The sequence below is a fragment of the Netta rufina genome, assembly GCF_964035555.1.
Source record: "Netta rufina genome assembly, chromosome: 10".
Lineage (NCBI taxonomy): Eukaryota > Metazoa > Chordata > Aves > Anseriformes > Anatidae > Netta > Netta rufina.
Window position 1 is genome coordinate 22,873,702 of NC_140133.1, and position 24,981 is coordinate 22,898,682.

The window sequence follows — 24,981 nt, forward strand, 5'->3', positions numbered from 1 at the left end:
AGGACCTAGGAGATGTTTTGCTCTTGGTAAGCTCCCACGCCTGGCTCACCGCAAGGCTCCACGAACTATCAGCAGGTCTGCAGGACCACCACTAGAAGGAAGAAGTGACCAGGGATTGCCTAAGTTGGTGCTATTGCTGCAAGAAACTTACATCAAGCTATGGCCTGAGGTATGCATACAAACACTCTTCCACAACTCTTATCTGGAAAGGACAGCTGCAGTGTGACTCTCCTATGGCCTTGCCACTTAATTCAATGTGAAATGGAGATATGACTTCATATGCTGTTTTGACGGACAGAGTTTGGCGAAAAAGCAAGCAGCCGTATTCTCCTCATCTCTGTCGACTGCAGAAATTTCCCCAAAGAGACCAGCATTTCAGCTCAGCAGCTGGTGGGGTCAGGGGGGACTGTGGAAGATCGCTGCTACCACAGGAGATCTGACTTGCTCTACGAGAAAGAATTGCATGGGGCGCCGATCACCAGTAGCTTAACTCATTCCACAGCAAAGCTGGAGGAAAATCTGTACCGGGACAATACAATCCCTGCGCATGGGTGTTCCCTGCATAGCATTTCCAGCACAGCAGAGCTAGCCAGGCCCTACGTCATCCCACTTTTTGGATCACTTACTCACTGGTTATGAGGTACCTGATGCTACAAAAATTGACCTGCACCTCTCCCAGCTGAGGTAACGCACACAAAACCATGACTGCTGACCTGGTGGGAGTGGTGGGCAGAGGCAAGGGGCATTACGCAGAGAGAATGAAGACACAGCACCAGGCACCAACTATGCCCTCGAGCATTTGCACCCTAAAGACAGAAGGGAACATGACAACAGCGTAACGTGACCCCAGAGATAACATCTATGGCTCCTTCAGTTCTTTTTAAAATCCAGTTGTTATCAAAGTCCTTACCTTCTTGACCTTGAACTTTAAAAATTTAAGCAAAGACATTTTTGAATGCAAAAGAGTAATGCTTTGTGGTCCAATTCAGTCATGTCTTTCCAAAGCTACAGAGAAGTCAAGAAGTCCGTCAGAAGTTCTAGCTGAATAAACAGGACAGCGATGATGACATTATGGATAAGACGAGTCCAACAGAACGAATAAAACAATATGAATAGAAAAATAGGAAGGAACTGAATAATACACAAGGCTTGCAGGAACTTGATTTTTGAGGCAAAAGAGGATGACAGTAAAATACGGCTAAAATAATGTTAATGGATGTTTATTTTAGCAGCTGCAAATTTTTAATCAAGACGGGCCTGCCAATCAGGCCAGAAGTTACAATAATAAGGATAGGAAATGAGGTAAAGCTGAACAAAAGTTAAGTATAGGGATTGGGAGGAAAGGGCAGATTTGGAAACAAGCTTACACAAGATTTCATCAGAAAATAACTATGTAAAATGACCTTTTTGCTTATTTGTTTGGGGCTTTTTTTTGTCTTTTAAAATTTATTCTATTTTCCCCAGTATGTTCAAATCACATCTCATTAACTTACAGACAAAACTATTGTTAACACTTCCCAGAGAGTACAGTTTATTTTCCTCATGCTTCAAGCTGCTATTTGATAAATGCAGATTATCATTGCATCTCACATATTCATTAGTGAAGAAAAGAGTTTAATTTTTCAGATTGCAAGTTAAATTTGTCTTGTAAAGCAACTGGGCAAAACAGGTCTGGAATCTGGGAGAACAAACATCTCTGTGATCATTCTGTACAGAATGACCACACATGAGAGAACAAGGATTTCCCCCTTCTCAGGAGATTTTTCTTGTGAAAGTTAGCACGCAAGTCATTGCTAAGTGTTTAGTTTAAATAGCTCACGTTCCTGAGCACAACCATGCTTCTACACTTCACTTGTTTTTATTTATTTTTCAATTGTGATATTTTCTGCAAGTACAACACAGAGTGTGACTGTAACCAAAGTCCATCCTGGGAGCAATGTTTCAAAGTTGAATCTATTAACAGCTTATGCTAAAAGATAAACATTTTACAACATCAAGATTTGTATTTCCTGTGTATTTCTTTGTCATTCTTATATACAATTTGACATACTGTTCCCTTATTTAAAGCCTTTCTAATGTAGCATACACATAGCACATCTGCAAATACTACATTTGCTAGAGAGCTGTGCAATAGTTGGCTTCAAACGTATCTTCCCTGCTCAAATGTAGCTTGCTGTTTAGTTCTAAGCACTGCATGGCACTCCTACATTAGCACCAGCTAAACCCATGAGACTGTTCGAATTCACAAGGGCAGTCAGTACAGCACAAGGAATAGACTGGCTGCACACCTGTGACACATGCCTGAGGAAATCTGAAGGAAAATGGCAAACAATGAGACAACACAGAGACTGTTGCACTGAGGGGATGATGAGTACCCCGGAGAATACGGCAACATTGTAGTTGTCTAGAAATCCATACAGAATACTGTATTAACCAAATACTGAAGTCAGTATGCTGCTTTCAGTATTCACGTCAAACCAAGATTCCTGATCTCAAACTCCGTCTAGAAACAAGTCTTAGTGCTGACAGCACACGCTACTGGCTGTAGCAGCACCTCCACAACCCAACCTCAAAAGATCCATGAACTACGCTGACAGCAAAACTGCCCACATCTGATTTAGAGAGTAAGAATACAGCAGCCCATTTTTTTTATTTCTTTCTTCAGTTCTCAGGAGGTGATGCATTAGGCTGATGTTACACACACGAAGATGCAAAGTACACAGATCTATCAAACTCGAATGTTGAATACAAATAAAAACCCTTCTTTCTTACTGTTCTCTGTCTTCACTGCTGTCTGAACCACTTAAACTCTAAGTTTTTAACAGAGCTGTTCCCAAGAGCCACCTGTGTGTCACTTTTGTTATAGAGACTGATGAATTTAGTAAGTAAATATCTAGTATAGGAGATCCAGATCTTCCCAGAGGAATATAATGAGTCTATTAAACAAATGTGATTAGACACACAAGCTTCAAACACAACAGTAACACTATGCAATTTCTGTGATTCTGTGAATTGAAGAAAACCTAGAAATTCTGTGATTCTGTGATTCTCTACCAGGTCTTCTGCCGACGATAAAACCTAGGCCCATGTCGATCTACAGAAAAAGCAAAATGTCTGGATCCTCTATTTCTTTTTTCTCTAAACATTGGAGGCACAATGCACAAGGGAACTAATTGCAACAACTTGAAAAGAAATATCTTCTATTTTGCATTGGAGATCAGAGCCTCAAAGCCCTTACTGTCTCTCTACAGTATTGAATAAATGTGGGGGGAAATAAAGCTTACTGTTAACTCAGGCTTGTGAAACAGCAATGCCGAGCTAGGTTGCTAACTGAGACCAAAGAAAACTACTTACTCATTTCTGAAGGTCACCGACTCCATGGGAAGCTATATGCTCTTGTTTTGTTTTTTTTTTTTCCACCTGAAGTAAATCATGATTCTGCAGTTTGCTTACTACTTCCTGAAAATACATTTTGCATACTTAAAACAGCAAAACAAGCCGTTGCATTTAAAAAGCTACTGGTTCAGACATCTCTCTGACACTGGGCTGCATTTACTAGCCTTTTCTTTCATCATTCATTACATTATACCACCAAACCCCAGAACAGAAAAAAAAAAAACAACAAAAAACAAACAAACAAACAAAAAAAAACAAAGACAGAAAACCCCCAAAACCAACAACACGTTTGATCTTCTTTATAGATCGTAACACTCGCTCAGACAGGAGTCTTTTTCATACTTCCCAGCTTCTGAAGTGAAGACAAGCTATATAAAAACAACCACAGAATACAACAGCAGTGCCTAGAGGAAAACACAGCGTTTCCAAGACTAATGCTACAAAATGAGGTCAAGCTCTACCCAAGATCTAAATAAAACAGCCAAGTAAGATAACTAACGCCATCCTAGCGATGCTCCACGAGCCTCTCACCTTCACGGGCTCACAGAAGTCCCTTTCACAGCATACGCAGGTACAGCAGCACCACATCAACATCACCGCATGGCCAGCTGCAGCCCTCGCCCCAGCGCTGGGCGCTGCCCTGCAGCCGCCTGCACCACGCCATGCATCTCAGACAGGCAGAGCGCTGCTGCCAAAACGAGCATCGCTGTGTGCACAGCGCTCCTGTGCTGCCGTTGCAAATCAAGTTATGCTCAGAGCTCACTGCCAGCTATGCACCTCTCCTTCAGATGGAGTGTTTGCTTTAGATGCAAAAAAAGGCTGGGACTGCTGGATTTAAAGCTACAGGGCTTTTCATTCCATGTCCAACACACGACTTTTTTTTTTTTTTTTTTTAAAGAACTGCACATTTGAGCCAAAAAAATTGGACAGGATAACAGGCAGACAAATTAGTAGAAAATTAAGAGAATCAAGATGACATATGTGTTCCTCTGAAGACACAAAGTAGTGCACTTCATGGCAAGATTCAAGCAGAATCAAAAATAGAGATTCAAAGATGCACAACAAGACATAAATCCAGCTATAAAGTATACACTCTATTTATATCACCATTGAAACACTACTCTTTAAAAATCACTAAATAAAATTTTCAGAGGATTAGTGTGATGTCCTGTGAGGCAGAAACTCTAATTAGAAAGCAATTGTCATGCAAGGACTCAAGCACAAAACTGTGCCAGCAACAGTATTTTAACGTGTCTTGCTGTCATATTTAAAAGTTATAAAGCAAAAGTACATCACCCTGTGACCACCTGACGCATGGGCAGGCACTCTAATCCAGAGCACCATCTGCCAGCAAGCCCTACTCCCTCAGACATTTAAAGAGAGCCATTCTCACCTTGTGGCTTCTTTTCCCCTTGCTCTTCTCTGCTGTCTCACTGATATTTCCCGTTTGTAGCAAATATTACTAACCTAGGATAGAAATAGATGATCTCAAAGCTAAGTTGCGTATAATACATGTACAAGCTTGAGATCTTCAGATTAATCCAGAATATCTCCCTGCACAATGTTTCCAAGGCTAAAATACTGGGAGCCAACAAAACCAGAATGAACATGGACTTTTAAAAGCTTCCTGCTGCCTTAGACACGTAGCATGTTTGCAGCCAGCATAGAAGCAGGATACAGTTTTCCTTTTTGTCTGTCCCTTTGACTCTTAAAGATGCTAAAAGGCATCTAAGTGTTTGGGTTTGATGGTGTTTTTTTTTTTTTTTTTTTTTTTTTTTTTGTTTTGTTTTGTTTTTTAATAATAATTCTATTAACTTGCAGCTGCAACACACCGTTACAACATAAGCTGCCGCAAAGCCATTCCCTCTTCTGCATGTCTGCACACTAGGTAAAGACATCCCAAGAAACTAAAGTATAATAACCAAAGCAGAAGCATATGCTGAACATGAATGAAAGTGAAACTGACATAATTTATCATATTACCATATATTCAAAACTGCAATGTACTGCCATAAAAATGTTTGGGAAAAAAAACCAACACAGAAATAATTCTGGATGTTTTAAAGGAAAATTAATAGAGCTGACATTTATATTTCTATACAGGAATTCTCCATCAGTAAGGTTTAAATAGGTAGGTGGTGTCTATAAACTGATTCACCTTATATGAATATTATATTGAGACTCTGATCACAAGAACACTGCTCTTTTTTTTAGAGCACACAATTCAATCTAGCAAAGCTGTTGTAAAGAAAGCTTTTCATAAAATAAGTTTGTGCTACTTACCTGCACCAGATGAAGATCCCACCCTACATTTGCAAAACCTTTGACATCAACAAGCTGCCCAGGGGACATAGAGGAGTTTTACAACACCGTGTTCTAGCCTGCCAGATAACTCCTGACATGGCTAGCTGCACTCCAGGGCAGACAGAAGAAAGAACCAGACCAAAAGGCACCCACCCTGTTGCAAGAGTCTAGTGAGAAATCTCAGCTAAAAAGCTTGTCCAGGCTAAATATAGAAACTAAAACAATTTCTGCACTTGCGTGAGCTTTTCAGCACACGCAGTATATTTTGAACCTCAGTCTACATGACAAGAAATTAAGAGGCATGATTCCCTCATCCAAGGGGATGCCACAGGGCAGATCTCACTCTAGAGAAACAACATCTATACCAAGAAACCTTCAGATTTCTAAGACCTTTTATTTATTAATAATAGTGGATCCCACCTAAGAAAAGTGAAAGGGAAGGGAGGTGAAACTCCTTGTGCACAAAGAACATAATTAGCCTTATTTAGGAAGCAATTTATGTTGGTTAAAACCTAGCTTTATTCATGGGAATTCTATTGCTATTCAGACAGATCATTTCACCACATAAAGCAACAAACAAATCCAGGAAAATACATGCAAATGTGCTCATTATTTTACTTAAGATGATCAGATAGCCTTCACAAATTTTGCAGAGCAATAAGAGCAACAACAAAAACAAAGAAAAAAACCCACAACCTACCAAGCTGAATATCACCTCCATTAAGAGCAATCAGCTTCATTTCTCAGAGGAACGCATGCTTTCTTATTAATATTTGTTACACTCCCAAAACGTGGCTATGGTGCATTGATGCTCCGTGATGTTTAAAGTGGACTTCTATACTCACAGAAAAATAGAAACATCAGAGAAGTGCTTCAAAAGCTATTCTTCCATGTAAACAGCACTCAGAGAACTCAGGCTCTGTGCAAGCCTCACCGCTGCAATGGTTCCTGTGAGGCTTCCCTAGTGCCGGCCACGCCGAGTGCCGGGTCTCGGCTCTCCACACGCCTTGCACAGCAGATGACGACTATCAGAGCAGAAACCAGATGGCCTGACGAAGCCCTTCCGTAGCGTGGGGCCACAAACGCTTCCACTGTCCAAGATGAGAACAGAAAAAGACTCAGAGCTCAAGAGACAGCAGGGAGAACTGCCAGAGGGGACGTCCCCTAGGGTGGAAGGCGATGGAGGGTCTGAGCACCCAGGCTCGCCTGCAGGTCTTCGCTGCTCTGGGCGCTCACCCCACACACGTCCTCTAGGCCTCCGATGGTGAGTCCTTCCTAACTGTGCTGGCACAAAGGGGCGGCAATGAAGGGTAGCCCGTTTGCTTTCTACAGCATTTCTTTCCTGAAGTTACTTGGTAAAACTGGAGGGAGGAGGGGCAGAAAAAGAAAAAAAAAGAAAAAAAAATGCACATGAGCTTTGATGCGGCTTAAAAACTCCTGGAGATTAGGTGGTCATATGACCCTTGTAACAAGATGAGGACTCTTTCCAAGACTGCTTGAAACCAAGAATATTAGGGAAGAATTAACATGGAAGCTAGCTCTATCTGGTGAAATGTGAATGTTGCAAATATTAAATAATATAAAATATGAAGTAAGAGGGTGAGAAACTGGAAGAAAATTTAAAAAACAATTGGCAACTATACCCTTCCTGTGCTGTTCCCTGAGCTGGTGCTCAGGCTGTGAAGAAAAGATGACCTCCACTCCCTCCTCCTAATCTGGAGTATTTCATAACCTCCACTCTCTCCTCCTAAACTAGAGTATTTCATATATGTGAAATATCTGTGAACACCTGAGGTGCCCATCTAAGTGATAAGAAAGTGAGCTTTAGCAAGCTCCTCACAGCAAGAATTTAAGAGCACGTTATAACAGTAAAATTGGGAAAATGAGGTCAAAAGTAGCAGTTACAGGGGGGAAGAATCTTTGAAAGAGCACAGGAGCCTACAGAGGCAGAATACAATTAGCAAAAAAAAAACTAGGCCAGCACCCTAGGAGGACATCCCTAATGTGGCTCCAAGTCCTCAGCAGACACAAACAGCAGGGAACTCAGGATAGTCTCACTGCAAAAACCGCACCAGGCTCTGTGGGGGCACAGCACAGCCAGGCAGATGTGTGGCCACTCACCTGCTGCCCTTCTCCTCCACCTTCCCTTCTCCTCCACCTTCCTGCTGCGCAGGAGGGCTCAGGAGCTGCTTATCTGGTGAGACTTCCTGGAACTGCACAAACGCTCCTGCTGCAGGACACAGATAACCAAAATGTCAGGGGCAGGGGAAAAACAGGATTAACCCGCTCAGGGCTGAAACCAAATATTTCAGAAGATGCAGCTGAATGCCAGTACTGCAGATGCATCAGGTGTGCTGAGTAGTACTTCACCTTACTCCAGGCCCACAGTACTGTGGGCAAGTTTAAGAGAAAAATCAGATTCACAATTTGCTAATTTATTACACGATTTATCTTTGTACTATCAGGCTTGAGTCACTGCTGTTTGTAAAGCTTTATGGTTTGGATTACTAAACTTCATTGCTCACCTCTGAGGCCACTGCATATAAACACACTGGAATACGAGGTCCAACTGACACGTGGCATGAGGCAAGTGGGAAAAGAAAGCACATGCTCAAAACCTGCTTGCTACTGCTGAAACCATATCCTTATCAGAGCTTAACCTGGTACGGCCTTCATCTGCAGGAGGAAGGAGATTACTCCATTTAATACTAAGTTACATAAAATCAAAGAGAAATGGTTGGAGAAACAGAGAGTGGGCTCTGCATTCAGCAACTGCAAATCAGAAGCCTCAGCAATCCATGGCAAAGTAAATGTATAGTTGTATTTTTCTATTTTTGAAATCCAGTACTGAAACTAGTCATCAATCTAAAACCTATTTTTGGAGTATTTGTTCAGACACAGGTTTTATACTTGCATTAATCCTACTTCTTAATGATTCAGGAAGGGCTACTAAGAGGCCAACCTAGCATTGCGCACAGAACATCAATAAAAGTAGAATGAGTTGGGGTATCAGCTCCCTTCATACTTCCTGGGTACATACAAGGCTCATGAAATCCAGATCTGCTTTGAGCCTTCTGAGTCAGGCTCTCCACAGGAAGGATGACAGGTAAGGGGGAGGAAAAGTTACAAGGCGGTGAAGTGGAGTTGGTATCAGCACATCAAATTACACATATTACACTGGATTTCTGGAGACAGCACATGACCAAGTTACAGATGAAAAAATTTCAGACCACCTTCTCTCATGCCCAAGTAATTTCATCTCTGCTGCATTCAATGCAGACGAACTAATCACAAACATTGTGGTTAGAAGTCTTCCAGTTCCATACATAGACACAAGAGCGGGGCAAACACACTCCTGCAAAACTGCATGACTAAGACAGATTTGATTAAAGATGGGGCTAGACTACTAGAAATTCAACTTCCAGGTATGTAAGCACTGCTATGATACAACTTCTGTCTGTATGCATCTGGAAATTTTTCACAGTTCAAAGTATAATCATAAAGAGGGAGAACTGAGTTGTGTTAGGGAAAAAAATCCACCCCTGACTGGTCTCAAAAGAGCCACTTTAATAGGCATAAAGCTCACAAATTCTGAATTTTAATTAGGAAAAGCCAGCTGAAGAACCTGCTTCTGTCACTCCCAACAGCTTCAAGACCATATCTCTGCTAAATGCGAGCATTGGACAGCTGTTCACACATGGATGATGAAGCTTCAGCCCCCCCAGCAAGGAAAGAGGAGCTACACAATTGCCTGGCACATGGGAGCATGCAGTGTGGTGCTTGGGAAGGGCTGCAGAGGCCAGGCCACGATATGTGACCCCCAGCAGGCAGAAACAAACCCAGAGGTGTGGGCGGAAAGCAGGGGTGCATGCACAAGTGCACAGGAATGAAGGAAGGGGAGTGCGTGCACACAGTGCCTGTATGGGAGGAAGGAAGGGAGGAGAGAAGCAAGGGCACAATTGATTTTTAAAACCTGAAGAAAACAGAAGGACTTGCTCAGCAGCCAACACTTTTTAAGCAAGTATTACTTCCAGCTGTTTGTGCATGGATGCTTATTTAGGTTATCATTTTCTTAAATCCTGATACTTGCAGGAACAATAGTTCTTCTTAATTAACTTGATTTCTTCAACATCTCCTTTTTGTGCCTGACTAAATCTGGTGGTTGTACACTGTACATACTTATTCATATTCAAGCTAAACATAACATGAGTCGATACCAGAATATGTCTGGACTGTATAGTGCATACATTAGTTTCATCCAGTTGCAATTGAAAAATAGTAAAATGACCACAAACTTTGTTGTGTTTTTCAAATTAATTATCTGTATTATTTAGTGTGGCTTTTCTGTCAGTTCAAAACAAGAGGTATGTGTCCGCAACTAACACACAGATCTAGCACACAGACTAAAAACAATGCTCTTCAAAATTGGCAAACATTGCCAGATTTCAACTGTGCCTGCACACACAACGTAGGGGAATTTATTTTCAGAAAGAACGTTTTCTTTCTGAAGTCCTGAAGAATTCACAATTCTCCTGATCTGCTTGAAAAGTAAGAGGCTTTCTTCTAACTAAACTAGGAAATCCCTTCTACATAAATCCAAAAATCACTGTACATTTATAAAAGTACAAGACATCTGCTTTACAGTGTATTTAAACATAACTACAGCTCCAAAAGACTGTTTAAATAGACAGCAGACAGGAAGATGTTCCAGCAGTTTAACTCCCTAACCGAAACATGGGCTCCCTAGAAATAGCGATCTGAGGAACTCTCTTTCATCTCTTACTAACATTGCAAACCTTATTCTTGGTGTGGCACTTGAATCCATCATCAAAAATTGTAATTGCTCTCTTTTCATTAGCTCTGTTCCTGAAGAATGGTTCAGTTTGTGGCTTTTTGTAAGTCAGGGTACATGGGATCCTTAGCTTGGCAGGAAGCTACAATAGACACATGGCTCAGCTCTTAAAAATGTTCCAACTTAGTTTATGAAGTGCTGTGTGACACAGTGATGAACAGTGAAGTTTTCCTATCTTATAGCCTCTACAGTGGCTAGGACTGCTGGGGTTGCATCATTGCTTATTTGTAGGTTCTGGTTTTCTGAGTACAATTTTCCTTGTACAAAGGGGTAAAGATGCATTGGAGTTACCAGCTGGATAAAACAAGGTAGAGGAAGGAAAAATAGGAAGGAAAGGGACCTAATTTCCCATGCTGAGCCAAACTTTGAACCCACATATAGATATTGTCTCTCAGTAAAGGAAACCTTTCTCCCTTATGTTCTACAAAGCTACAATTACTGCTTGCATAAGCACTACAGTGTAGGTATTCCCCTTCTTCAAAACAGTATTTGTTGGAAAAATAAAAGGTATCTTTAGTGTAAAATAACACAACATCATAATACTAGAGTTTGTGGTGCAGGTTTAAAATGGGGCATGTCACCTAATATTTTCCATCGCAGTTACTAAAGCACTGAGCCTTCATCAAAGGTAAAGATTTCAGGAAGCCTATTACTGACTGAAAATATCACCTCACAAGCCACTTCAGTCTAGGTTTTGTGCCCGTTTTGCAGCTGCTGACAAGTTTGTAAGGACTTCAAGCTGAACAATGAGTCTCTCTCTTGATAGGAGTTATTGACATATTCCACTGTTCAATGCAGGTTAAGAAATATGAAATCAGACTTTGGCAAGTAGGACTTCAGAAGGAACAAGTGGAGTTTCAAATAATTTTATCTAAATACTTACTCAAATCTTTTTATCCATTTCAGCAAAATGGGTTATTAAATATTTAATAGTCCTCAGATAATTGGATGTTCACTTCTACATTTTGTTCAGATACAGAAATTAGTTATAATTAAGTATGAATTCATAGTTTCACTAAATTTCTACAGAACTCCTAAACAGGGCAACACAGTAATAATGCTAGCAGGATGTAAGAATATCTACACAGTAAATCAATGTACAATATTTCACATAAGTAAACAGGTGAAAAAAAAATAATAGCTTGCTACCATAAAGCCTTAGAATGAACATAAATTACTGAAAATTCAATGCCACAAAATTCACCAGTATTAATCAGAGCTTTATATAACCACTGAAGAGTTAATAGTCAAACCCTACTCCCAGGTCAACAATCTCAGTGATATGAGGAATATTGCGTAAGGTTTTCTGGTTAATTATGAAGTGATTATTAAGTTTCTGCACTGCTGCAAGAAGACCTAATCACAGCTATCTTGGCTTGATCCATAATAACCCCCCAAGAACTGAAAGCTGACAGGCTGTTCCCATGCTTACTACCCAGGCACAAGGGCTAAAGCCACCTTAGCATTCTTGTTGGCATATACAAATTACAAAACCAGGTGTGATTATAAAAGCTGCAATAACCTAGTGGTATAAGGTACCATTTGGATCAGAAGCACTCTAAGCTAATCATTATTTAACATTTACCTTCTCATTTAAATTTGTAGGCTTCAAAGTCACTGCACAGAACTTCCGCTGAAAATACCAACTGGGATAAAATTAGTATTGAACTTATCTGCCTTTTGTAGATTTCATTATTTCATTCAAACTGTGCTCTACATTGAACTCGCTTACCTTTCTACTGTTTGCAGCTTCTTGCCCCAGTGTTAATCATCATAGGAAGAACAGCCCTTACCTTCCCCACATACCTTTTTCAGAAGGCATTAAAACGTTTCTACTAGTGCTTAATACTAAAAAAATGAAGGCTGGAGAAAGGTAGTCCACAAATACTGTAGCACATCCTATAGCACTGATATAAGTGCAACAGCTTTGATTATGTTTTTATAACTAATTTATCACACAATACCAATACTGAATCTCAAGGAAGAGACCAAAGCAGCCTGTACTGATGCAGCTGAAAACTAAAGTACTGCCAAACGACAATCTACAGTCAGAGCTGTTGTTAGCCAGTAGATGGCTCCACGAACCAGGTTAGAGTTTAAACTTATGTATGAAAAGGCAGATCGTCCTTTAGGAGACTATCAACATTAAGGACATCTTACAAAGAATACTGATTACTGCTGCATCAAATGAACTTTCCAACAGTATTGATAACTGAACTCAAATTGCTGCCTGCCACATTGCTGCTAGACACACACACTTAAAATGATGACAACAGTTCAGAACAGGGCTTCTCAGTATTCACATCCTAGTCTGGAGACTGAAAAAGCTTTTGCTGTTCTTGCTGAGCTTGTCTATTCCAGCTGTTCATGTGATAACCCGAAACCTCACTTTAAACAAACCTGTTAGTGCTGATTAAGCTCCACTTTCAAATTTAAAGTGCGACTTCAAAGACTTCAGTCCAAAGGACGTGCATAAATGTACATGCAAAACTGCATTAAATCCCACTAAAGCGAATGTGATCTTGATGCAAAAGAAAATTCTAGCTTGGGGGTGTAAGACTGAGTCAGAATTTTGCTACTCTTGAATGGAAATAACTGACCTGCTTTTTTCTTCCTCATGAGAAACTCATCATCCATCCTTTTTGGTGTATCCACACCGTCAGGGGACCCAGATCCTGTTTAACTGCAGGCTGTCTGTTCCCCTCTTGCCCACACTCACATGCCTGCTGGTGTGCTCCTGAGGTCCCACGTGTAGAAAGCTAAACAGTTCCCTGACAAAAACATCTGGAGTCACACTGACCCCTGGGGGTCTGCTGGACAGCCTTTGCCCAAGGCTCCCCTCTGACATTACTCCAGCAGGTCTCCAGCACACTCAGGAGTCCCTCATGCCACTTCCCAGAGTACCCAGACCTTTACGTAGGCTACCTCTGATTTCTCCAGAGCTGAGGCGGCGCACACAGCAGGTATGCTCTGGGTGAGCCTGGGGCAGTGCATGGCCGGTGGCTCCCGACCCCTCGCCCCAACCGCCAGAGAAGCTTCCAGAGCCTGGCCTAGGAACCCGGTGGCAAACCTGGCCCAGGGACAGCTCAGGGATGGCCCTGCCTGGCCTGGAGACCCACTGGGGACGGCTGCCAGCATTCCTGTATGTCCCACCACTGTGCCTGCCCCAGTGCCGACAGCCCACAGAGGGACACCTGGTGAGGAGGTGACATGCCCCACTAAGCACAGTGCCATCCTGTTTTGCACAGTGAGGGACCCCCTTTCTCACCTTCCAGGTCCACCTTCCTGCCTCCAGGCTGTCCTTGCAGGTTGAAACTGCAGATGGAGGAGCACAGAGATCTTTCTGATCCCTACCTGCAATCAATTCCAAACTTTGGGGCACCTTCTGATGATTCTGGTGAATGGAAAGGGAAGTGGGAAGACACACTGAGCTTCTGAAGTCCAGCCTGAGCAGACCCACCATTGCCAACCAACACTTGAAGCACCCGGCTGCTTACAAAAACCAGCACTTAATTTTGAGGGCACCTTATGCTACTATCCCATCCCACAAAACTACAACAGGCTGCCACTAGAGTCCCATGAGCCACACTAGAGCCACCACTGTATCCAGAACAATTCAGTGCTTATCTACTCACAGCTCTGTTTTTCCTCAAATGACACCAAATATAAAATTTGAGCATTAAGAGTCCAATTTCATTTTTTGATATATTTTAGAGCCTACAAATGTAATAAAAACCATGACCCATTTTCAAATTGGGTATAAACTGTTTTAGTCGTCGTCTTTTTTTCTCTCTCTCTCTCTTTTTTTTTTTTTTTTTTTTAAATAGGCAATGAAATGTTTAACCAGTTAGGAATCTGCATATAAACATATTTTACTTCTTCCCAACATGGTAAAATATAAAGACTTTTAGCATACTATGCAACATCACTGTGGTTCAGCAGAAACCATATTCAAGGCAAATTGCCCAGTCTGTATAAAGGATTAAGTTTACCAATAAAGCTGCAATCTAAAAACTGCACAGTGATGAAATGGAAAAATTCCAAGTAGGCTTGGTGTTTCGTTTCTCAATACTGCTGGCGTGTACACCACCACAGCGCCCAGTGTAAGCCTCACTGATACAGAACACACCCACCCCTCAAAACCCATTTCTCAGCTGTGGTTCAAACTGCTTTCACTTCCCTTCAAGCAAATTTTACTTGTCAGATTACCCATATATGTTGGATATCTATGTATCAGAATTATGATTTCCAGTCATCACACTGTGAAAGATATTTGGACATGCAAAGCTCACACTCTCACACCTTCTTATTAAGATCACAGGGAAAAAAAAGCCCACACGAACCAAAACCCACCTTCTCAACTTGCGGTGTCTTGGTGTTTTAGCTTTTAGCATTCAGAGACCTGATTTCCTTTAAAGTGTCAACAGGGGACTGAGGTGATGCACCAAGTTGCTCTATGTTAGTCACAGTATTTAAAAACATGACTTGCCTAAGCCCCTGCAATGGCGAGGCAAAATGCATTTGCCGGAACTGAAAGGCCATAGACCATGATTTAGTATGATACATTTTGTTCCCAACTTGCAATAAACTTCATGTAAAGCACATGACACAACGGGTTGCTGCACTTCAGCTGACATAGGATAAATTGTTAACTCAATAACAGATCTGAGGGTCTGACATTCATTAAAATGGTTTGCATACATTTAATTTGATATTTCTCATCAGAAACATCAGAACCCATTTCACAATTTCTAAAGGAGCTTAATGTCCATGGTCATTTGTAGATGTACTTCTTCCTTTGTTGTTGTTAGTGGTGGTTTGTTTCTGAATGCTCTTCTGCCATGCAAGTAGACCAAAGTCAAGGTGTAAGTGAAAATCTGGAACTACTGAGGTATTCGGAACTTGTAATACTTCTACAAAAATCCTCATGGCAGAAAAGCTGATGTAGTTCACCGGTATCAGCACGCCCATCTTTCAGGTTTGCATAATATGATTTATGAAGTAAACTCTTGGTTAGTTACGTAGTCAGAACTGATGTCACAGCAGATTGGTTGTAAAGAAAGCAGATTCCCTACACGCCACAAATAAGATGTCAATACATTGTATAGAAGGCTCCCTTACTCCAGAACACAAAACCAAGATGTGAATACAAACTATGAACAGGGCCACTGATTGCACAAACAAATGCAAACAAAAGACAATATTGTTGCTCTTGTAGGTTTCAGAGCAAGTATTGAATAAAATGTGGACTCCGTTCTACGTATGCTCTGGGTTCGTAATGTGCAAGAGGCTGCTAAAGTCAGTGACCAGCACACAAGAATCCCTATTTTATCCCTCTTTTTAAGAAACAAAATAATAATTTGAACAACAACATTGATTGGTCCAACCGTCATGAGTGCTGATAAACTTTGCTCATGGTAATCCTATCCAAAGCTTTATGAAACTACATCACACTGGACCACATTATGTGGGCAGAGAGCCATCTAATGATCAAATGTTCTCAAGATGTGTTCTAGCTTAATTCACTGACAGAAGGTAGGAAATTTTATCCCTTCCCACAGACTACAAAGGCAATTGGCTATCACAGAAACTAGCATTTGTGTTTGATTATTTCCAAGTTATTTTTGTCTTCTCCATCAGTCTTCCCCAAATTAGCATCCCCTTACTTTCCAAATAAACACTGGTCTGTAGCTTATAGTGTACATGACCTTAAATCCAAAGCTATACATTATTGATGGAGAAGAAATTGCCAAATTGATGGTATCTCTGGAATTGAGTTCTTGATAAAGCAGGAAGCATTAGCTTTTGCAGTTCTCTTTAATATATTTGATTAAAAATCTTTTAATACTGTGGACTGCTCAGCAAGATACCGCTGTATTTAACCTTTTTTCATTGCTTTGAGAGCCACATTACTCCTATTGGTAGCAATGACTTTCAGTGTTGCTTAATGCATTTAGACACCCTAAGAACGTATTATTTCTAAATCTGTCCTTTTACAAAACACTCTTCCTCCAGAAGCTCTCTTATCTAGTATTAGCCTTGGAGCACCCCTTCCTTTACCCTTCACACCCCTACCTGACAGTCAAAAATCATGGGAACGTCCCTTGAACACCCTAGACTGCCTCCTCATTGAGAGGCTTTATCTTCGGCTCCGTTTTGCTCATGAGGAAAGCTTGACCTGTGCTCTGCTTCCCCCATGAACCTCTGCACTTCTGCCTGTTTGCTAAATCCCAGCTCAGAGCATGAGTGAGCACCCTCAGTGCGATGACCCTCCAGGAAGCAGAGCAGACAGGAGCTCGCCAGGCAGCCCTGAGCCCCATCCCCGTGGCCCCGGCCCTTCTCCAGCACGCATCCTGTTCTGCCTCCTGACAGAGCCCTTGGCTCCAGGCGCTCTGCTCTGGATTAATTTCCATTCTCTGCTCTCACATATCAACCTCCCATTGCGGAGGTGTGCTTACCAAATCAAGGCTTTTCTGTTGCTCTGAAACTTCCCTTTCCCCTGCTGCCCTCTCATTGTTTGATTGTTAGTTTGTGTGTGGCCTTTTTTTTTTAAGATTTAACTTTCATTTGGGTTACGGTCTTAAGCTTGTTTCACAGGAAGGCAAATTTGACTGGCAATTGCATCGTCCAGATACGACCCTAGTTCTGTAGAAAATGAACTGCTATTTGCCCTGTTTTAACAGCTATCTTCTCTGGATAATGCTGAAGCTTCCAAGTGATAATACCCAGCTAATTTAATAGCTTGGATAATGTGAGGAAGCTGCAGCACTGTGAATAGCAATGACAGATCATACTGAACAATAAGTCGCTGTTCTGGGCTGACTATTCTTGGTGGCCATGGTGAAAGTGGAATGTCAAAGCACTATTAAAAATAAAAACAGATCCCACTATTCTGTTTTACCAAAAAAGAAAGCCCCACAACTCAGAATTGTTTTTGACAACTAACATGCAATTCTTTTTTGCAGATGACCTATGAGAAGTGTTTTTTCTTTAAAAACAAACAAACAAACAAAACAAAACATGCAGCCCTGTGCTATTTTTTCCATTGACAGTGTATAAAAGAACACGCAGAACATGTCCTTTCCGCTACATAAACTCTTCCCTTTAACCCACGTCCCCTTATACTATAGCAATATGAATAGCAGAAATTCTGATCTCCCAGTTTTGTTGGAGAGGTACTGAAGACCTAGATACTTGAAGCTAAACTGACGACACAAGAAAGCTGAATTTTTAAAACCACAAAGATTAGTCATCAAAACTGAGTATGTTACAAAAATAGGGCTGAAAACAGACTGACTAAAAATAATTTCTCCTTTTAAATAGCTCAGTTGTCACTTTTGTGCTAGTTCTCTGGGCATCTTAGCCTGGCTTTGATAACGCCTCATATAAAAATATAAAAAAACATTCCTTGTAACTTGTAAAAAAAGCAAAAATTGTACGAACCAAGACTTTCTTCCTACTTTCAGCTCACCTTTAAGTTTTGGAATTGGCTCTACATTCTGGGCGAGCAACTCAGCACAACAGAAAAAAAAAAAGCTCTCCAGTAAAAAGAAAATAGTTGAAATGCTTTTAGTATTTTCACTTTTCTTTGTCATAACAATGCAGCTCTGTCCTCTGGGAACAAGAGGACACAGGCCAAACACAGTGTGTCATTCTCCCACTTCCACTCCTATGGAGCGCCGCTGATGTGCTCCCCCCACCTCTCGGCCCCAGGACCTGCTGTACCCTCGGCCCCAGCCCCAGCCGCCTGCCGCTTGCAAAGCAAAGCGGAACAGAACTGGTTTCAAACAAAGCCCCCATTCAGAAGATCAAACAAAAACCAGAAAATTAGCTAGACACAGCACCACAGCGTGGATGGGGAGATAGAAATCAGTGCTAATGCTAGCTGTGACCTAAAGATTTAGGAAGTTTCTTCTGCTGTGAGGCAAAGGAATTATTGTGGCATTAGCTATTATTGTTTAAATGAAGCAGATGATTTGAAGCACATGATTTACACGATCAACCAAAATCTTCTGTGAAACTAGGATACTCAGGCAGACATTCAAAAGAGTGCGTTTCTGTCTTGAAGAACAGTTTCATAGAACTGCTTTAATATTACAATAAAACACAATCATTTAATGCTAATAAGATTTTAAACAATATTAAAAATTGATTTTAGCCATGCATTTCCTCTGCTCTTCACTTTCCTTACTGGTCATTAAATCCGTACACTGCACCCTCTGACAAATTCTCGGCATGCTGTGCTGTTTGTGACAAATTCAAGAATGCTTTGCGGAGGACTACCACGAGGAAGCTGGACCTCAAAGCTCCCTGGAAGAAATCACTTACCATAACTGGAAAAGCTCTAACCACAGGCTCAAATGACACGGACTTCTTGTCTTAATAATCTCTTCTAATCATGAAACCATTCAAACTGCAGCTTCTTTGTGTTCATGGGGAATCTGCCACCATGAAATCTTCACCCACCCAGTAAGAACAGAACAAATATTTAAACAGCACATCAGCAGTGCAAACGGTTTTCCTTGTTTTAATACCGAGCCTAAGCTAGGAAGCAAACATTGTTTACTACAGAGCAACAGCAGAGAAAAAAAATTAATACAGTATCACAAGAGGACAGACAGAAGACACTTGATTTCATTCCTCCAGTGTTGCAACAGTCAGCAGCTAGTGAACTGAATTTTAAAAAGCAAACTCCAGCAGCAGCAACTAACAAAAACGCTGAACGTAGGCACTCACTGATGACCCAGGGCTCTACCTACCAAACTAGCCATATTCACAGCTCTAACACCACCAACACCCCAGAAAGGAGGAAAGCCCCAAGACGTACTCTTTCTGAGGCAGGCAGCGAGCCCTCCATGCTGGGTGCGAAGCGAAGGAAGCATGCAGTCTAACCCCAGCACCGCTCCGCCGGCCGAACATGCTGTACCGCAGAGTTACGTTAGCAGAGACTGGCTCCAGCCCTGCTAGGCTGAATTCTGCCCTGACAAAGCAGGATCTTGTAATATGAAGCAGCAGTACCCTGGGTGTGTTGGCAGAAGCCCTGAATGCATGTTTGAGAAAGCAACAGCAACTCCAAGCAAGTGAGGCATGAATGCACTGCAGAAGAGTTACTGAGCCTGCTAAAAATACTTCACCACTGACCCCGTCAGGAACACATCTGAAGTGAGTCTTGCTCTCTGAAAAACAGCAAAACCAAAAAGGAAAATACATGTAGCTGACAATGGTCTTAGAAGTTTAATTTAAAAAAACAACAAAAAAAGTAGTCTTGAGCAGAAAAACTCGTTATACTTCCTTCAAACAGGAATGCTGCTCGGTTTAATAACATTTTAAAGTTTTCCTAGAATTCTGGGCAAGTTGTAATCTCAAAATCTGAAACCTGCAACACAAGGTTGCTCAGGCTCCTTTTGCAATTTAAAGAGCTAATTGATAACAAATTCGAACCTGCATGCTTGAAGACAGTGTGGAAGCCTTGAGACTTACCTGGCCCCAGGAGAGGCAAATGAAACATTATCACCCTGCTGCTGCAATCCACACAGTTCCCATTAGTTAGGGATGGTCAGAAAAAAAAGTAGAAGGAACTGAGCAACTGGAAACATGGCTGAAATACACACACATCTGCTCTCCGTCCTTGCCTGGTGGGACGGGCAGTGAAGCACTTCTGAGACACGTGTCGGGAGCCTTCCTCCCGCCTTGGGAAGGAAAGATCCCAAGCAGTTCTGACAGTGTGAATGAGCCCTTTGGGGAAAATATAACAAGATGAGGCTTTTATTTTGTTTTGAGTAAGCACAGCAAGCTTACCCTGTATGTTTTGGGAGACAGTTAGGTAGCAAGAAAAGTAATCCTTCTGGGGAAGGAGAACTGAGCAAAGTTCCTCCATAGATTACTGCTCTGCAGTAAGACTGCAACATTTACCATCACCTTAAAAAGACAGCTACTTTTAAGAAATGTTAATTTATTCACCAGGCATGTTTTCACATGGGTTATGTTGGCTGCTAATGAGCTTGGTTGTCTGTACCTTATTCATTCAAAGCAAGCAAAGGTGGATATTACATTTAATAGATATACTGTATACTTCCCTTGTCATTTTTTTGGATGACAAACATGGATAATCTACATTAGGATATTCTCAGGACTTCTAGTATATTTACTTAGTAGTAGTTTATGATGCTCCTATTTTAAAGGAGAGTCTGCTCTATTAAAGACTGTTCCAAGAGTGTCCTATGAGGACTCAGACGCAGACATCAATACACCAGTTATTCCCACCAACCCAATTTCTGCTTTCGTTGAACAGCCCTGCAAAAAGTAGCATGAGTAAGGGCCCTTGTTTAAGGAGAGGAAAATGACACAGGTGCAAGAAAAAAGAAAGAGATGCAAGAACTGCAGAAGTATTTTTAAAAATTGATAGCAACAAAAAATGGTCTTAAAAATGAGTGTAGTGTTCCTCCTTCCACCCCACCCTCAATGTCAGAAAAGAAGCTTGCCTTTTTTTTGACTTAAGGGTTACATCACTTGGGTTTACAATTTTGGGAGATAAACACATTTCAAGTTTAGCCAGTGAGCACGCCTTTTTTCTTACAGCATTTCCTGCCAACAGATAAGTAACTGCAGTCATTTTAAAAGGGAATCTCATCCGATCTTCTCGCTCAGCGAGCGCATAGTTTTAGAACTGGCATGCTCTAAATTCAGGCCAAGAATGTGAACCTTTGCAGCAGCCACTGCAGTGGGATTGATGATGATAATTCTGTAATACTCCAGAATTATCACATTATTCCTTTCCCTCAATGTGCTTTAAGAAGAGTCCTTTCCAGTGCTTCATTAAAAAAGAAAAATAGATCAAAGTTCCAGTTGTCTCAGTCTGAGTAAAATTAAAACATGTTCTGATAATCTGTAACAATGAATTATGGAAGCTTTGGTATACCTCAGATTGGTACATTTCTAAGGTTTACTGTATTAGTGCACTGATCCCAACACACATTAGTTCATTGTTACTCTCATTTTACAGTAGAGGCTCTACCTAGCATTTGGCATTGATGACTGCCCAGACAGATGAGGTAACATCACACCTGGGCCATAACAACCTCCCCAGGTAAGGCTACTGCTCCAAACAGTTGGCTGAGCAGCACTAGCAGCTGCACGGAGTTGCACCAGAGCACCGCAAGGCCAGCCAGACGGCTGCAAGCACTGCCTGCTGGCACTCACGCCCTGCTCAGCCCGCCCTGGCTGCTGCATACGCGCACGAATGCCCTCAGCACATGCTTTGGGAGTCAAAGGTTTTGTGGCTGCACAGCAGTGCTATGAAAAAAGAAAAGGAAAAAGAAAACAAAATGACAACAGTGAACCAAACAAAAACAAAACAAAACTAACAAAAAAACTCAACACCAAAAATGCCCAAATCAGCCAAAGCTAACCAAAGCAAAATTTGCTAATACGGGAATTAGTTTATTTTGCTCACAGCCACTTCCAGAGTCACTCACTGATTTTTCAGTAAAATTATGTTGGTTAACTAAACAGTGAAAGCAGAGCATTTTTCATTAACCCAGCTTATTTTGACTAATGCTTGGGAGTTAAAAGAGGAGTCAAAGTTGCACAGCAAATTCCAGCAAAAGCACTAAATCCACTTTCCAGCTGTATAAACTGAGGCATCCATCTATGAAAAGGAGCCTCAAACAAACAGAACAGCAGTGTACAACAAAGCAGCAATGTACCAAACAGCAGGACTCTGAGTCCAGCCTACTAATTGTACCAACTCTAACTGCTTAACAACTCTACTTACTTAAAAACCTTGCCTCAAAGTAGACAATAAAAGTTTTCTGAAAGCACCTAGATGTTTTCTGCTTCCCAAGTGGAGTTTTTTCCACACATTTTTAATGAAAACTGTCACTGATTAACTGAAGACAGCTCAGCTTTGTTGTAAGACAACAAACAGTATACACAGAAGATCACACAAACCTCACCCAGAAGACAGTCAGAAGTAGTGCATGAAAATACCATCTCAGAAGCAACTCTGCAGAATAACTGCAGAAGAGTGCCTCGTTGTTAAAAATACAAGTAATTTCTTCTACATTGACAGATGGAGTTTCAGTCAAAATATCTACACAGCTACTTCAATAATTAAGAGTTGCTTCTCCATGGCATAACAAAATACCTAATGTAATTTAATGTCCTTTCTATATGATGTGATATAAACACTGTTTGTTAATCTTCAGCAATTAAATAGAAAAAAAAGTTTATAGTACTGTGCAGCAAGCCTCTAGCTGAAACACTACCAAGGCTGCCAAGGTATCAATACCATTCACTACACACAAGCTATTTAATCTTTCAGGTAATTACCTCCTGGAACAGACCAGTGGTTTGATCTAGAAATCAGGTTTACCCAGAAGGAAGCAGAAGAAATTCTAGACTGGTAATCCTCGTTAACCTGAAAAATGTGGCTAGACAGAGTGACAACTAGTAGCTGATGTACAATGACATTAAAATATATCTATATATATTAAAAATACATATTTTTATATAAAATATATTTTATATAAAAATACAGTTTTAAGAGCATTTTTATATGAAAAATAGCTTTAAGAGCAACATGTAAAACGCAATGTTTTCAGAGTCACATAGACCCTGCATTTCATGCACACTGCTTGTATTTTACAGTCAACACCCAGCTGGATGCTGTTGTGGACAACCTGCTTTAGCTGCTCTGGCTTTGGGACTAAACAGCTTCCAGAGGTCCCTTCCAACTTCAATGATTCTGCAATTCTGTAACTTTTGGAATGCTTTTAAAAATCTTTAGTATACATAGTTTTGGATCTACTGCCAAATGAATCAGGCCACCAGATCATCATTTGCCAACAAGAAATTATTCTGACCTTGCACAAATAATGTCTACACAGCATAATTTACTGTGAAGGAAACAATCTTACCGAACTGAGGAATCTGTTGTAAAGTGACATCAGATGGGAGGCAGTGCGAACCAGCTCCTTGTGGAGCTGCTTGTGACATTCAATTGTATGGCAGTATTTCAGTGGTATGGAATAGCTATCGTCTCACCTGTGATCCCACCTTGTCTCTGGAGGAGATATTAAATGACTGCTCAGGTGGCAAATCACCAAGTCCCAGACAGGCGGAGGTGGGCAGGGACCTCTGGGTCCCTCTGGTCTCCCCCTGCCCCACCATGGCCACCCCAAGCAAGGTGCCCAGGCCCACGTCACGCGGCTACTTCAGACTCCCAAGGAGGAGACCCCGCAGCCTCTGGGCAGCCCGTGCCAGGGCTCCGGCTCCCAACCAGCCCAGCGGTGCCTCCTGGTGCTCAGGTGGAGCCTCTGGTGCTCCAGGCTGTGCCCGCTGCCCCTTGCCTGGGCGCCAGGCACCGCCGAGCGCAGCCAGGCTCCCTCCAGGCGTTCACAGACACGGGGGAGCCTTCCCTGAGCCTCCTCTTCTGCAGGCCGGGCAGTCCCAAACGGCAGCGTTACTGCTAAATGCTGCCTTCACGTCACTCCGGTGCAGAGAACCTGCTGCTCTGTCCTCACACTGGGAATCGTCCTCCCCTTCCACACACAGCACAGGGCATTGATCCGGGAGATGTCCTGATAGGAGAGGCCCTGAGAAGGTCACAGACCTCGGATCAGGTTCTTGCACTGACTGGCAGAACTGAACCGCCCGAACTTACGTCTTCAGGATACAGAGTATGCATATACAACCCGAAACAAATCTTAGCATTTTAAACACTTTTTCGCTCCAAATTTTGAAGTTAAATGATGTGTAAAATTTCCTCTTACCTTGCCTAAATGGTTAATTATAGAGCATTAATAAATAATTAAAAAAAGGACAAAGGTCACATTTTAGGTCAGATCAACAAGACATCTTGAAACAAATACTATCAATAAAACTTGATAATGAAGGGCCAGGCAACGAGCAGGTAACAGTAGAATGACCCTTGAGAAACGTTCAAGAGTAATAGAAATTGTACATGAGATAACATATGACAAGAATTCATGAAGATGTTATCTAGAAACTACGTAACAGCCTGAACAATCCAGTTTAATGCACCTGAGTCAGCAAAATAAAAGCGTGCCAAATAAAGCACTGGTCATGTAAAGCTGCACAATTCCACTAATTGTCCATCATATGCCAGGCTGGTCAGAGCATCTTGATTTCTACACCTAGACTGCATGTGTGTGGATGAGCTGGCACCTTCGTCTGTCTCTTCTCCCCAGTTTTCCCCCAGCCTTACATTTTCTGTCCTTTACCAGCAGGAGAGCCATTTTCCTTCCAAAACCAAGTAGCCAGGTCCTGTGAGAACCAGCACCAGCTGCGAGGCTGCCCCTACATGAGCACAGAGAGCCAAGCTCCCCTATCCCCACCAGGGCACACGATCTCCTTGGTAATCCAATCCTGAACAGCTGTCAGCAAGAACCTGATCCCAGCTCCGCGAG

At 41.7% G+C, this 24,981-nt stretch overlaps 1 protein-coding gene across 11 annotated transcripts in view; it reads right to left on the reverse strand.

Annotated features, from left to right (window-relative positions):
• TMCC1 (transmembrane and coiled-coil domain family 1) overlaps positions 1 to 24,981 on the reverse strand; it is an 89,300-nt gene that overhangs the window by 23,358 nt on the left and 40,961 nt on the right. Inside the window, exon 1 of one of the 11 annotated variants that reach the window (XM_084292831.1) lies at positions 19,380 to 19,531. The exons of 4 other annotated variants lie outside the window; for them this stretch is intronic. In XM_084292831.1, coding sequence (XP_084148957.1) covers positions 19,380 to 19,409 — 30 coding nt within the window. In that variant the 5' untranslated portion in view covers positions 19,410 to 19,531. Of the gene's footprint in view, positions 1 to 3,927; positions 4,000 to 5,679; positions 5,776 to 6,400; positions 6,437 to 18,880; positions 18,901 to 19,311; positions 19,532 to 24,981 lie in introns of those variants that run through there. 6 more of the 11 variants (XM_084292832.1, XM_084292823.1, XM_084292824.1 and 3 more) reach the window with 6 other exon arrangements.